General features: G+C 53.3%; 1 protein-coding gene across 1 annotated transcript; it reads left to right on the plus strand.

Annotated features, from left to right (window-relative positions):
- Positions 1-1163: 1163 nt before the first annotated feature.
- On the plus strand, positions 1164-10082 carry LPAR5 (lysophosphatidic acid receptor 5). The gene is made up of 3 exons (XM_060165509.1): positions 1164-1271; positions 1797-2142; positions 7564-10082. Exon 3 carries the CDS (start codon positions 7784-7786, stop codon positions 8885-8887), a length of 1104 nt encoding a protein of 367 aa, XP_060021492.1. The 5' UTR covers positions 1164-1271; positions 1797-2142; positions 7564-7783; the 3' UTR covers positions 8888-10082.
- The last annotated feature ends 3746 nt before the right edge of the window (positions 10083-13828 follow it).

Consider the following 13828-nt stretch of genomic DNA (forward strand, 5'->3'; position numbering starts at 1 on the left):
GAGCAGGCAGAAGCTGGCGTGGAGCAGCGGCTGAGCCACCGCGGCGAGCACAGGTATGGGGGCGTCCCAGCTGCGGTTGAACCTCACAGGGGCATGTGGGGCAGCACCCCTTCTTTAGAAACGGGAGCCATGGGTGGGGATGGAGGTGAGAGGGGGCCCTGGGCCCTGGGAAACCTTTTTGAATAAAGAATTCAAAAGGATGGCCTCAGGCAGGCAGACCTCAGACAAGAGGGTGATGCTCCCTAGACCTGAAGCACCAACGCACCCTGGGGCCCGTATGCCTGGGAGCTGCGTCTGCCCCTTCACCCGTTAGGCCCCCCGCTGTCATGCTGAACCCCAGATCCCAGGCCACTGGGGAGGGAGGGCCCTCTGGGGATGGTTTCCAGCCCTTTCCCACTCTCAGATAAGACAACCCCTGACCCTCTCACCCCAGGGCTGGGCCTCTGCTGGTGACAATGAACTGATCTGATTAAACTCCACAGGCGGGTTCAAGGCACAGATCTGCTCTCACAGTTATCCTTCCCAGCGAACCAAAGTGTTCTAGTGGTGCCTTAGAGAGATACTGCCTTCACCCAGTGCGTTTTCTTTACAAGGAGATTAGGGACTTCCCTCGCGGTCCAGTGGTTAGGACTCCGCGCTTCCACTGCAGGGGGTGTGGGTTTGATCCCTGGTTGGGGAACTAGGATCCCGCATGCTGTGCAGCGCGGCCAAAAAAATATATATAAAAGATAAAAAATAAAGTGTTGGTAAAATTAGTTTAGAAAAAAAAGAAAAAAAATAGAGGATTAGACCAGCGGTCTCCCATGTTCCTAGAGCTATGGTAGAATGTGGCCCATGGGTGTCATGAAGTGGATAAAATTTCAGATACTGACCATGGGGTTGGGGGGGTGATATTGGAGGGTGGGTGAGGCCTTCTGATACCTCTGCCTCACACCACTGAGGGCAGCTGCCCACCTGTTCCCCGGGTCTATGGGGGCCTCTCTGGTGGGAAGGGGCCCTCCCATCAGGTCACATCTGCAGTCCCTTCAGGATGAGCTGAAGTTGTCGCCAAAGGGGAGATGGCAGCAAGGCTTGAGGAGGAAGCAGAAACTTATTCGACCCGCAAGCCTCACCTCCTGGCCACCCAGAGACCCCAGAGCCCAGCTGTGCCTCTGTCTGATGCCCCCAGCGTGTACCCCTGCAACACGGAAGCCTTGCATGCCCAGGCCCGCGGGGAAGGGGGCAGCAGAGGCGTGAGGGCTATGTGTGGAGCACACTCAGTGCTGCCCGAGGTCAGGGTGAGGTCCATGAAGCCAAAGGCTCCAGGAGGTTTCTCTGAGGCAGCGGGACCCAGCCAGGCCCCAAAGCAAGGACCACCCAGTGCACAGGGCTGCGGAGGGTGGCTTGAGCCCATCTGAGTCTTGACTGGGACTATGTTTCCTGTGTTTTTCAGCTCTTGACAGCAGGGTGGAGAAATGTCTGCAGGTGGGGAGGTGACAGCCATGCACTGGGGAGACTTAAGTATGGAGCTGTAGGTCGCCTTTGCTTTCTGCCTTTCCCTAGAAAAAATTTCGGGAGGGATGAGATGAGAATACCCAGGGATGGTGCTGGAAAGGCAGGAAGAGAGGCTCAGGTGGGGAAGGGTGGGGAGAGGCTGGAGCAGGAATCTGGGCTGGAGAAAGCAGAGCAGGCTGGATCAGGGAGGAAGGAGGATGGAGAGAAGATAGGACACCCAGCAGCGGGGGAGAACGTGGCCCCGAGGGCAGGAGGAAGCCATCCACTCAGCCCGGTGACCTGGTACTATCTCCACCCCACAGGCTCTCCAGACCCAGGACAAGCTGATGGGCAGGATTCATGTGTACCCAGAGCAACCCTGGGACAGAGGTTTTCACAAAGCCTTTAGACTTCTTGAAGCTTCCGCTGAAGGCTCAGCACAGTTTGGATCTGTTTGGGGAGTCTGAACCTACAGGCGTTAAGAGGTCTTCACAGTTACCAGCATCTGCTGATAAAGGGTGCATCTTCCCGTGGCTGCCGAGGTGTAGCGGCAGAGGAAGTGGGCTCAGCCAGCACCGCTCAGGTCGCAGGTCAGGGAGCGCGCGCCATGCGGGGGAGGTGGAGGGTGGACACGCTCCCTGGCGCCTGGCCACCAGAACCTAAAAGAAGGTGGGAGCTATTCCAGAGCTGGTCTTCTGGGTCAAGGAGGGTGAGGATTGACATTCCCACTTTCCAAACTTCTGAAGGATGTGGATTCCTGAGGAGAGGAGGTGGGGAGTAGGGGGGCAGGAAGCACATGGAGAGGGTGGCAGACGGGAGGAAGCTGTACAGAGACGGGGTGCCTCTCTCCCCTCCCTTTCTGTCCCAGATCACCCATCCCTTTCTGTTCCGCTCCCCTCTGCATCCCTGGTCAGGCGCCGGAAGGGTGGACACCACGGGCCAGCTGTGTGGAGGAGAGGAAGGGAAAGATCATGATGTAGCCTCCTGGCCACTTTTATCCTCCATTCTCACTTCCTGTCAGGGCAGAAAATAGCCCTGCCCCTGTGACTTATCTCAGCAAAGAATAGTGCCCAGCCCAGCTCAGAGGGCAATGGGACAGGTCCCAGAGGCCCCGAGGACATAAGGAACCTGGGCCCCGGGTGTGCAGGTGGGAAGCTGAAGGACAGAGAAGCAGCGTGGAGGAAGGTGGCCGTGCACCATCTGGCGTGTGTGTGGTGTCGGGGGCTGGGATGTGGGCGGGGCCGTCCCCAGGGCCTCTCTTTGCCTCTCAGTGCCTTGGGGCCGGAATCTGTTTGTGCACATCTGCATGCGTGTGTGTGCTTCTGAAGCTGCCCGTCTGTCTGTCCGGCTAAGGATAATGTCCCTAGGCGGGGACGGTGTCTGCTTTCCTCCCCTGGCTCGGCTGTCTGTGCCTCCATGCGTGCACACGTGTGTTACAGGCTGTGGATACACGTTGATTCGTATGTTACTAGGGATCTTGTGTGCACATCCCTCAGTGTACCCTTACCTGCGTGTGGCCTTGCACGCGCCCGTGTGTGTGTGTGTGTGTGTGTGTGTAGTGGTGTGCTCACATGACCTCCGGGCGTGCTGAGGTTACGGAGCCAGCGTGGGCCTCCACGTCCCCCTTCTCCCTGGTGAAATGAAATCCCAGTGTCTCTGCTTTTCTGGGGCACCTGCTGCCTCTTTGCTTTCCGTCTCCCGCACCCCCAACCTGACCTCTTGCTCAAGGCAGGATTGAGGAGAGTGCCGTGCCACTCCTCCCCCACATCTAGAGCCCTCTTTCCACTTCTTGTTTGCCTCCTTTTTGGCAGTTTTTCCCATCTTTGCCATCTGGCCTGGCACTGTGCCCATTCAGCTCCACTGATGGGGAGCCCTCGGGAAGCAAGCGGATCGGGTGGGGACCAGGGCAGGGGCCTGGCAGCTCTCAACAGCTTGGGCCATTCTGTGTGAGTCTGTGGGAAAGGGGTGGCTTTTTGACAACTAAACTCAAGGGCTTCTCCGCTTTGGAATGGAGTAAGGCGAGAGCATCGCCATCTGCTTTCCTGCAGGATTCCTAACTCTCTACCTTTTAGCAGCAGCTCACCTAATACATTTTGGCCTCTTTAACCTTGCAACTTTGTTGACGAAAGACTTGGGATTCTTGGAAAATAATTTTCCATTCACTCAGTGTCTAGGACGTGCCTCCTAGTCGTAGGGAGCTATGGGTGCTCCAAGTACTGCTTAAGAATGATCAAACGTGGGCTTCCCTGGTGGCGCAGTGGTTGGGAGTCCGCCTGCCGAGGCAGGGGACACAGGTTCGTGCCCCGGTCCGGGAAGATCCCACATGCCGCGGAGCGGCTGGGCCCCTGAGCCATGGCCGCTGAGCCTGCACGTCCGAAGCCTATGCTCTGCAACGGGAGAGGCCACAGCAGTGAGAGGCCCGCGTACCGCAAAAAAAAAAAAAGAATGATAAAATGTTACTGTGATTGTAGCTGTAAACTGTTATTGAAGTTTTAATGCAAGCTGTTTCCAAACGAGCTTTTCAAAAGGGACATGCCTTTCTCTGAGTTATACATGCGGACAAGATAGTCAGGAATGTGATAAGAAGTGGTTGGACTGATGCAAGAAATATTATAACAGGATTACAGGCTGGGCGGACATGGGGGGAGGGGGCAGATTTCCTGAAAGGCAGCCAATGAATATCACAAGGGCCTGCTAGGTAGAGAGACTGAAGTGTGAGTGAGCCTGGGAAGAAAGCTGTGGAAGGTGTGGTCTGCACCCCAGGACCCTACTGTCTGGCTGGGGAAATGGGACAAAAACACACGTCATGACCTAAGGAGTTCAAAGCAGCAAACTGTTTCTGTAGGTAAGGGGAAATCATCAGGGCGTATTTGTGTGTGTGTGAAAGAGAGATGAGTCTGTGTTGCCAGTGTTTGAAGTGGGAGAAAGAAGGAAGTGGGTTATTAAAAAGTATATGTTTCAACTGGACAAAAGAGGAAGTAAAACGATTCACCTATGGGCACAGATTTGATATAAGCAGCTGTAAAAGTTAGGTGCTCTGTGCGGCATCCAGCCGCATACCCACCCACCCACCCACTCTTATTGGAAGCAGCTTTTTGGACTTTGGAGCCCGGATGTCCTGGATTTGAGGCCTGACTTCACTCCTCACTGACTGAGCTCTTAAGGAAAAATCAGGAGAAACTCCTACCTCAAAGGGCTGTTGGAAGGATTAGAGCTCGTGCGTGTAAAACACCCTGCGAGATGGTGAGGGATCAGTAAATGGTAGCCATTATTTTTGACCCAACATTTATGGAGGGAGGGCTGGGACTACAGAGATGAGTAAGTCACAGCCCCCAGGCCCTCCCTCAAGGAGCTCCCAGGCGGGCGGGAGAGGCAGACCAAGAACAGCCAATTATAGCACAGGTGGGAACAGCTGACCTGTGGCCAAAGTGCTGGGAAAGCTCCAGTGAGGGGACTCGCCTGGTGGGAAGGGAGGGAGTCAGGAAAGGCATCATGGGGTCCTGAGAAATGATTGAGTTTGCCAGTTGGAGGATGGGAGAAAGGGCATTCCCAGTTGCAGAAACAGCACGTGCACAGACAGAGCCCTGAAGATGTAAGGTATGTGCAGAATTATCACTAGTTTGGCGTGACTGGAGCAAAGGAGCATGGGAGGTGGGCACGTTTCAGGAAGAGAGCCTGGCGTTACTTGCTTTTCAGCACGTTTAAGACCCATCTCGCATTATTTTCATTGACGAAATTGGTATTTTGCAGACAAAGTGTTTCCTTATTCCCTTCAACTGTTGTACTATGCTTCTTACAAGTCTTAAACTGCTGGAGTCAGAGTCATGGTTGGAGGGAGAACAGACGAACGAACAAAAAAACCCTAGAAAACTTGTTATACTCATGTTTATAACTTGGTTCCATGTAAGGATTTAAGTGGTTCCTTTTGAAGGGAGTATGTTCCGTATCTTGGGATAATCGCTCAGGGTCTTCGGATAACTTCTCTCCCTAAGATGGCCCATGGAAGCCCATGATCATTAACATTATTCACAATAGTCAAAAAATGGAAAAACCCAAGTAACCATCAGCAGGTGAATGGGAGAACAAAATGTGGTGTATATATATAGGAATGTATTATTCAGCCATAAAAAGACTGTAATTCTGATACAAACTACCGCATGGATGGACCTTGAAAACTTTAAGCTAAGTGAAATAAGCCAGACACAAAAGGACAGATATATGAGTCCACTCAGATGAGGTGTCTAGAATAGGTAAATTCAGAGAGACACAAAGTAGAATAGAGGTTGCCAGGGGCTGGAAGGAGGGGGGATGGGCAGTTATTGGGTAATGGGTATAGAGTTGTTGTTTGGGATGATGAAAAAGTTCTGGAAATAGTGGCGATGGTTACACAACATTGCGATTGTACTTAATGTCACTGAATTGTACCCTTAAAGATGGTTAAAATGGTAATTTTTAAGTTATGTATATTTTACAACACGATGGCACCTGGGGGTCGCAATGCAGGGGTGGCTGCTGTGGCCTTATGGCATTAAGGAAAGTGGAATCCTAAGACCAAGTCCTGTCTTCTAACTCCTCCGCCTCTGACCACATCCTTCCTCTGGCAGCTTTTGCCTGGGGACGGCAGCGGCTGTGGTCTGCTCTCTCCAGTAGCCTCATCAGCACGCACGGTACTTCCCTGTCTCACTGCCACCCTCTCTGGGGCCCCTTCGAGCCCTTAGGACGAAACCATTATCTGCCCCCATCACGGAATCCCAACTAGGAAGCACCCGAGTCAGACTCTCCAGGGGAGCACCTGGAAAAGTTCAACCCACAGGGCCGTCCCCTGCCTGGAAGGACTGTGCTGGTGTGTGCGATCAGCCTACGGCAGCGGTCCCCAACCTTTTTGGCACCAGGGACCGGTTTCGTGGAAGACGATTTTTCCACGGATGGGGTGGGGGGATGGTTTCGGGATGATTCAAGAGCATTACATTTATTGTGCACTTTATTTCTATTATTATTACATTGTAATATGTAATGAAATAATTATACAACCCACCAAAATGCAGACAGGAGGCAGAGCTCAGGTGGTAATGTGAGCAATGGGGAGCGGCTCTAAATACAGATGAAGTTTCGCTCGCTCACCTCCTGCTGTGTGGCCCGGGGGTTGGTGACCCCTGGCCTAAGGGACCCCCATTATATTACTGTCCCCATTTTACAGATGAGGAAACTTAGGGAGGTCAAACAATCCAGCTGAACCAGGTCGCTCTGACCACAAACCCAGCCCACACAGGAGCAGTCGTGGAGATGAGCCTGGGATTTTGTCCTGTACTTGGGAGTTTGAACTTTATTCTTTAGATAATGGGGAGTCAGTGGAACGGGCTGGTGCCAGGGGAGGGGCTCCACAGTACTTCTCACCACCTAACATAATACCTTTTTACATGGACTTTATTATCTGTCTCCTTTCAATGGAAGGGAACATAGGTGGGGGCAAGGCCTTTGTTTTGTCCACTGCTGTGAACATGCCTGGAACCTTCTAAAGTCTCAGTAAGCATTTGTATGGACTTCCCTGGTGGTCCAGTGGTTAGGACTCCGGGCTTCCACTCCAGGGTGCACAGGCTAGGTCCCTGGTCGGGGAACTAAGATTCCACATCCTGCATGCCGCGAGGCCAAAATGATAATAATAATAATAATTAAAATCCTGGTAAGCATTTGTAGAAGAAAGAAAGGAAGCAAGGGAGAGATATTAGTAGATAATAACAGTAAGCAAAGCACTTTAAAGATATCATCTCGTTGAATCTAACGACCTCGTGAAGTAGGGGCCCCTCTCCTTTTTTTTTTTCCAGGTAAGGAAAATGAGGGGCAGAGAGATTAAGTCACTTTTCTGAGGACAAAAGCCCAGATTTAACCCTAGGCAGGCCTGACTCTAGAGCCTGGGCATTTAGCACTGTGCCATAGAGCGGGCTGCAGAAAGCTGTTCTGGCCAGAAGGACGGTGGAGGAAAGATGTGAGGCTGAGAAAAGGCCCAAGAGGCCAGCAGGTTCAGCTATATGACATTTGTGTCTTCAGCCCTTCCTTGCACAGTCTTGACTTCTGCCTTCCCTCCTATGCCAGGTCTCCACTGAGGCCGATGAAGCTCTGACCAAGGGCATCTGATCCTCCGCAGCTGTCGGCCCTGCAGCCACAGCCACAAGTCTATGCCCGGCCCCCGCTTGCTTTGGGACTCTGTGCAGCCTCCAGGCCCCCGCCGTGGAGACTGGAGATGAACGCGAAGGCAGCACGCGGGTGCGCCCCCTGATGCTCCCGGCCTAGCTCCTCCTCGCCCTTTGGCACGATGCTGGCCAACTTCTCGGCCAACGACTCTGATCTCAGGTGCCCGGACCACCAGCCCATCCACCACCTGCACTTGGTGGTCTACAGCCTGGTGCTGGCGGCAGGGCTCCCCCTCAACGCGCTGGCCCTCTGGGTCTTCCTGCACGCGCTGCGCGTGCACTCGGTAGTGAGCGTGTACATGTGCAACCTGGCGGCCAGCGACCTCCTCTTCACCCTGTCGCTGCCCTTGCGCCTCTCCTACTATGCGCAGCACTACTGGCCCTTCTCGGACCTCCTGTGCCAGCTGGCGGGCGCCGTCTTCCAGATGAACATGTACGGCAGCTGCATCTTCCTGACCCTCATCAACGTGGACCGCTACGTCGCTATCGTGCACCCGCTGCGGCTGCGCCACCTGCGGCGGCCCCGCGTGGCGCGGCTGCTCTGCCTGGGCGTGTGGGCGCTTATCCTGCTGTTCGCCGTGCCCACCGTCCTGGTGCACCGGCCCTCACCCTGCGCCCGCGACGGCCGCTGGGTGCACTTGTGCTTCGAGAACTTCAGCGACGAGCTGTGGAAGGGCAGGCTGCTGCCGCTCCTGCTGCTAGCCGAGGCGCTGGGATTCCTGCTGCCCCTGGTAGCCGTGGTCTACTCTTCGGTCCGTGTCTTCTGCACCCTGGCGCGGCCCGACGCCACGCGGAGCCAGCGGCGGCAGAAGACGGTGCGCCTCCTGCTGGCCAGCCTGGTCATCTTCCTGCTGTGCTTCGTGCCCTACAACGCCACGCTGGCCGTGTACGGGCTGCTGCGCGGCCACGTGGTGCTGGCCAGCCCGGCGGCGCGCAACCAGGTGCGCGGGGTGCTGATGGTCATGGTGCTGCTGGCCGGCGCCAACTGCGTGCTCGACCCGCTGGTGTACTACTTCAGCGCCGAGGGTTTCCGCAACACCGTGCGCAGCCTGAGCTCTCCGCTCCGGGCCAGGACCTCGGCCACCAACGGGGCTCGGGGGGCACTCGCCGAACCAACCGCTGAGACCTCCCACGCCACCGTGCCGGCCGCCGCCAGCCAGGGGCTGCTCCGGCCCTCCGACCCCCGGGACTCCTTCACCCGGTGCTCCGAGGACTCGTCCCTCTGAACGCACGTCGTGCCAGAGCGCGGTCCCCTCACCCCACCCCCACGTCTCTCGCACTCGCAGACACGCAGGGTGTGTGCACAGCAGGGCGGTGGGTTGGGCACTTGGACTTCTGAGCGGCAGCTCCAGCTCACAGATGCAGAAGGGAACAAAGTGTGGGGGGCAGGGGCCCGGGGAGGGAAGAGCGCGGCTGCAAACGTCTTTAACTAGGTGGTGATGGCGAGCGCAGAAGGACCTCTTCCTTAGTACCTAGGAAGTGCTGCCGTGAGCCTACCCGTGCAGAGGCGGGAGACTGGATGAAATGCCCTTGGCGGGGCCTGAAACACGGCCCGGCCCGTAGCTGGTAGCTGGAGCAGAAGATGGGTGTCCTGCGTTTAGACCGACCACAGAGGTCTTTGGGCCATGGACGCCACCCACTCCCCTTTCCACCTGGGCTCTGCCTGCCCAGCACTGAGGCGTAATGTAAAAGCGTATTGGATGCCGGCTGAATTGGTTTCCTTCTTGTCTAGTGACTTTTAACAATTTAGATCTGACGCCCAGCGTGGGTGGGTGGGGGCAGAGGGGGTTTTCCTCCGAGTTCCTGGTCACTGTTCCCCTTTCTAGGTCCTGCCTTCCCCTTCCACCTCACCCACCCTTTCAAAAGCTCCTCCATTCTAGATCGTAAATCCCCACCACCACCACCGTGTGTGTGTGTCTCTGCTGCTTCGTCTAGAATAAGGAGAACATTCTCTGTACTAAAGTAGTAGTTCTCCAATTTTGGGGTCTCAGACCCTTTTACACTCTTAAAAATGGAGAATTCCAAAGAGAGTTTGCTTATACTTTGTCCTTTTGATACATGACCATATTAGAAATCAAAAATAGTAAGTTTTCTAAAACAGAAATACCCAAGCACACATTCCAATAGCTATGAGAGCAAGTGTCATCACACTTCATGAAGCCTCTGGAAAACTCCACCGTCTACTCGTGAGACAATGAGTGAAAAGGACAAAAGACATCTTAGTAGTAGTATCATGAAAACGGTTTTGTTCTCGTGGACTTCCTCAAAGAATCCATCCTCAGATCACACTTGGAGAGCCATACCTGTACTGGAGTATTAGAGTCATGTGTAAAGTCTTCCCAGGCCATTATGTACATTGCTTTTATCGCTGCAAGGAGAGGGCAACGCTCAGCAAATCAATTGCTAATTGTAGTCCGTAAGGCTTGGGGTTTTCGGGGCGGGGGGGGGAGGAGTTGCACACCCAGTGAACACCACCTGGGGCTTCCCGGAGCTGCAGTGGGAGGTGGGGCTGGAACTAGTTGCACAGATACTCAGGAGGAGGTGGAGGGCTTCTCTGGGCAGGGAAAAGGGCTGTGCCAGAGCCAGACAAGAAGTTTATGGGAAAGTAAGAGTGTGATGGACGGGCGGACGGGAGTAAGCTGACTGCTCTTGGCAAGCTGGAGGTAAGGAAATGGAAGTCTGGTTTACAGGCCACCTACTGTCTTCCCTCTTTAGCGGAGTCGGGGCTGGGAGGAATGGCGGAGTTGGCACTGTGACATCTTGAGACCCTGACATTCGTGAGATTCGTGAGGGAGTTGATGCCATGCAGACGTCCTGCATGCATTTCTGTCCCTATGTCTCTCAATGATGTATGTTTCTGTGTATGTGCGTGTGTGTGGTTGTGACAGTGTCAGAGTTTCCCCGGCTGTGTCTCTGTGTGTTTAGTTCGGACTAAGACTTTTGTGTGTCTTTACGTGATCGCTCCAGATGGTGATTTACAAGGGTAAAATGACCCCTGGTGGCCAAACCGGAGAACTGACCCAGATTCCTCAGTGATAGCCGTGAAGTCGGGCTTTCCTCCATCTGGCGGGTTAGAGCCCTCACCTCCTGCTGCTCTAGAGAGGGCTTGATGGTTAGCACCTGCTCCGTCTTGCTCCATCCTTAGGGTTCAGGACCCATGCCCTTCGAGCCCTGGGGGCACCAACCGTCATCACCGTCCAAAGTCTCAGGACTTTGCCCTATCCAAACTGAACAGAATACAATTTTTAAAAATTACTTGAGTTTTTTTTTTTTTTTTTTTTTTTTTTTTTTTTTTTTTTTTTTCGATTCGTGGGCCTCTCACTGTTGTGGCCTCTTCCGTTGCGGAGCACAGGCTCCGGACGCGCAGGCTCAGCGGCCATGGCTCATGGGCCCAGCCGCTCCGCGGCATGTGGGATCTTCCCGGACCGGGGCACGAACCCATGTTCCCTGCATCTGGCAGGCGGACTCTCAACCATTGCGCCACCAGGGAAGCCCTACTTGAGTATTTTTATATGAAGACAATGTGAATGAATTCCAAAGTAATTAAAACTCACATAACAAGTTTCTTCCAACATAGGATATAATTTACTTATTTATTTATTATAACTTTTATAGTTTATTTTCTGTCCCCCACCCCACCCCCGAAGTAGAATGTAAGCTCCCTGGGGGCAGGGATTTTTGCTTGGTCCGTTTCCTGATGTATCCTCAGCATCTAGAACAGCGCCTGGCGTAAAAGAAGTACTTAATAAATATTTGTTGAATGATGAACAGTTGAACCTTTTTTTAAATTTATTTTTTATTGAAGTATAGTTGAATTACAATGTTGTGTTAATTACTGCTGTAAAGAACAGTTGAATCTCTCTGTGAAGTAGTTTACTATCTAGTGGGGACCACAGAACAAGTCAACAATAATTATCATTCAAGATGAAAGATGAAAGAATGCAAAGTAAGGCTCTGGCCGTTAATTTGGTAGGCAGTGGGCCGTCTCTGGAGGTTCTTTTCTTTTTTAAGTTTTTAAAAAAATATATTTATTTTATTTATTATTTTTGGCTGCATTGGGTCTTCATTGCTGCGTGCATGCTTTCTCTAGTTGCGGCGAGCGGGGGCTACTCTTCATTGCGGTGCGCGGGCTTCTCATTGCGGTGGCTTCTCTCATCGAGAAGCACGGGCTCTAGGTGCGCGGGCTTCAGTAGTTGTGGCACGCGGGCTCAGTAGTTGTGGCACCGGGGCTTAGTTGCTCCGCGGCATGTGAGATCTTCCCGGACCAGGGCTCAAACCCGTGTCCCCTGCATTGGCAGGCGGATTCTTAACGACTGCGCCACCAGGGAAGCCCCTCTGGAAGTTCTTCAGTGAGATTTTGCCCACCCTGACACACTGGGTGGGATAAGCTGTAGGGAAACGAGGTGGGGAGAGTCTAAGGGGAAGGAAAGACTGGTGAGGGAGCTGGTCTAGGAGAAGTGTGCTCGCGGCCTGTGGAGGCAGATGGAAATGAATTTTCTCCAGTGTGGAATCTCCTCTGTTTAAGCTCTGGTGGACTGTTTCCCCACATTCAGTATATCCAAAGGGTTTCCATCCTGAAGACAGAGAGGCAAGAATAGATTCAGGATGGGACTTCCCAGGTGGCACAGTGGATAAGACTCTGCGCTCCCAATGCTGGGAGCCCGAGTTCGATCCCTGCTCAGAGAACTAGGTCCTACATGCATGCCGCAACTAAGAGTTCACGTGCCACAACTGAGGAGCCCATGTGCTGCAACTAAGGAGCCCACAGGCTGCAACTATGGAGACTGCCTGCCACAACTAAGACCCCATGCAACCAAATAAATAAGTATTAAAAAAAAAGAATAGAATCAGGAGATGTTGCAGGCAGAGGAGGAATGAACAGAAGCTAACGCTGACAGGAAGTTTAAGGAAGCCTGTAGCCACTGCCTGCCATTTTCACAGGATCCCCCAACTACTGGGTGGCCAGTATGACGGGGGTGAGATGTGGGAAATCCAGAGCCCCCACCCCGTGCCCTGGAGTTACTTGCCACTTTGAGGCTTAGGAAAATCGAAAGGAGGAAAAGGATAAAATCTTAGATGCTGGAAGAAGAGCGTTAACAAGTTGTAAAAATACTTGCTATGCCAAGACCTCAATTTAGGGCTTAAAATGGATTATTTTATTTTATTATTATAATAACCTTCTGAGTTAGGAATGATGATTATCTCCATTTTACAGATGAAACACCCCGGAGAAGCTGAGGTCTAAGGTCACACAAGCAGGAAGTGGCACAGTATCTGTTAGACTCTGGAACTCCTACTCTTTGCAGGACACCCTACAGTATCTCCCCTTCCTTTATTGCCCACCTTCTCATCCCTGGTTCCCTTACACCCACCGCTCCCTGGTTTCCTTTCCTCTCCTTCCCTCCTCATGTAGGCCACCACTCTCACCTTGAGTCTACTGTGTCATCTCTGGCCACCTTGTGCAGCTTTTCCTCCCCGCTCCTAACCCACGCACCCTACAGCATACCTGCCCCTTCCTGGTGTGGCTGTGTGAGCGCTGAGAACTGGGCTCATTCATTGTTCCAATGGTGGTGGGTCCTAAAACACACCGCATGGAGGGCTCAGAAGGGCGTGGCTCATGGGTGGCACCCAAGGCAGGATGGCTCAGCCTTCAGGCACTTGGCCATGACTCCCCTCCCCCAGCTGGGATGTACCCAACATCTCCAAGACAGCGAATTCCTGATTGTCCACCAGCTAAACTGAAGAGGACACTTCCCCTTGGTTCTCCTCAAAGTCTGTCTCCTCCGTAGAATGGTCCCTCCATGCACTGAGAGTAGTTGGGGGAAGATTAACAATCATTGGTCTTGAGATAAAACAAAAACTTCAGGAGAACCAAGGGAAAGGTAAGGGATCCTAAAAGGGAAGAGATGCTTGTTAGCCCTGGACCGTCCTGAGGGAAGTCCCTGTGGGGTTGCCACTGGGGGTCCCCTGGAAGAAATGGGGAGGGGGAGGTTAATCTCACATGGAGCCTTCCTTCTCCCTTCTTTCAGGAGACCCTGGAGACAAGGGAGGCTGGGGAACTGTCACCATGCTATCTTTTCCAGAGGAGCCCTGGAAACACTGAAAAGTGAAGTTTCTCCCAGGGGCTTGGGGAATCCCGAACGCTCTCAGAACTTCGCAATCAAACA

The sequence above is a fragment of the Lagenorhynchus albirostris genome, chromosome 11 (assembly GCF_949774975.1).
Source record: "Lagenorhynchus albirostris chromosome 11, mLagAlb1.1, whole genome shotgun sequence".
Taxonomy (NCBI): domain Eukaryota; kingdom Metazoa; phylum Chordata; class Mammalia; order Artiodactyla; family Delphinidae; genus Lagenorhynchus; species Lagenorhynchus albirostris.

What these genes read in the sequence shown, in the direction of transcription:
- LPAR5 (XM_060165509.1), top strand. Translation starts at nt 7,784, where the DNA reads ATGCTGGCCAACTTCTCGGCCAACGACTCTGATCTCAGGTGCCCGGAC.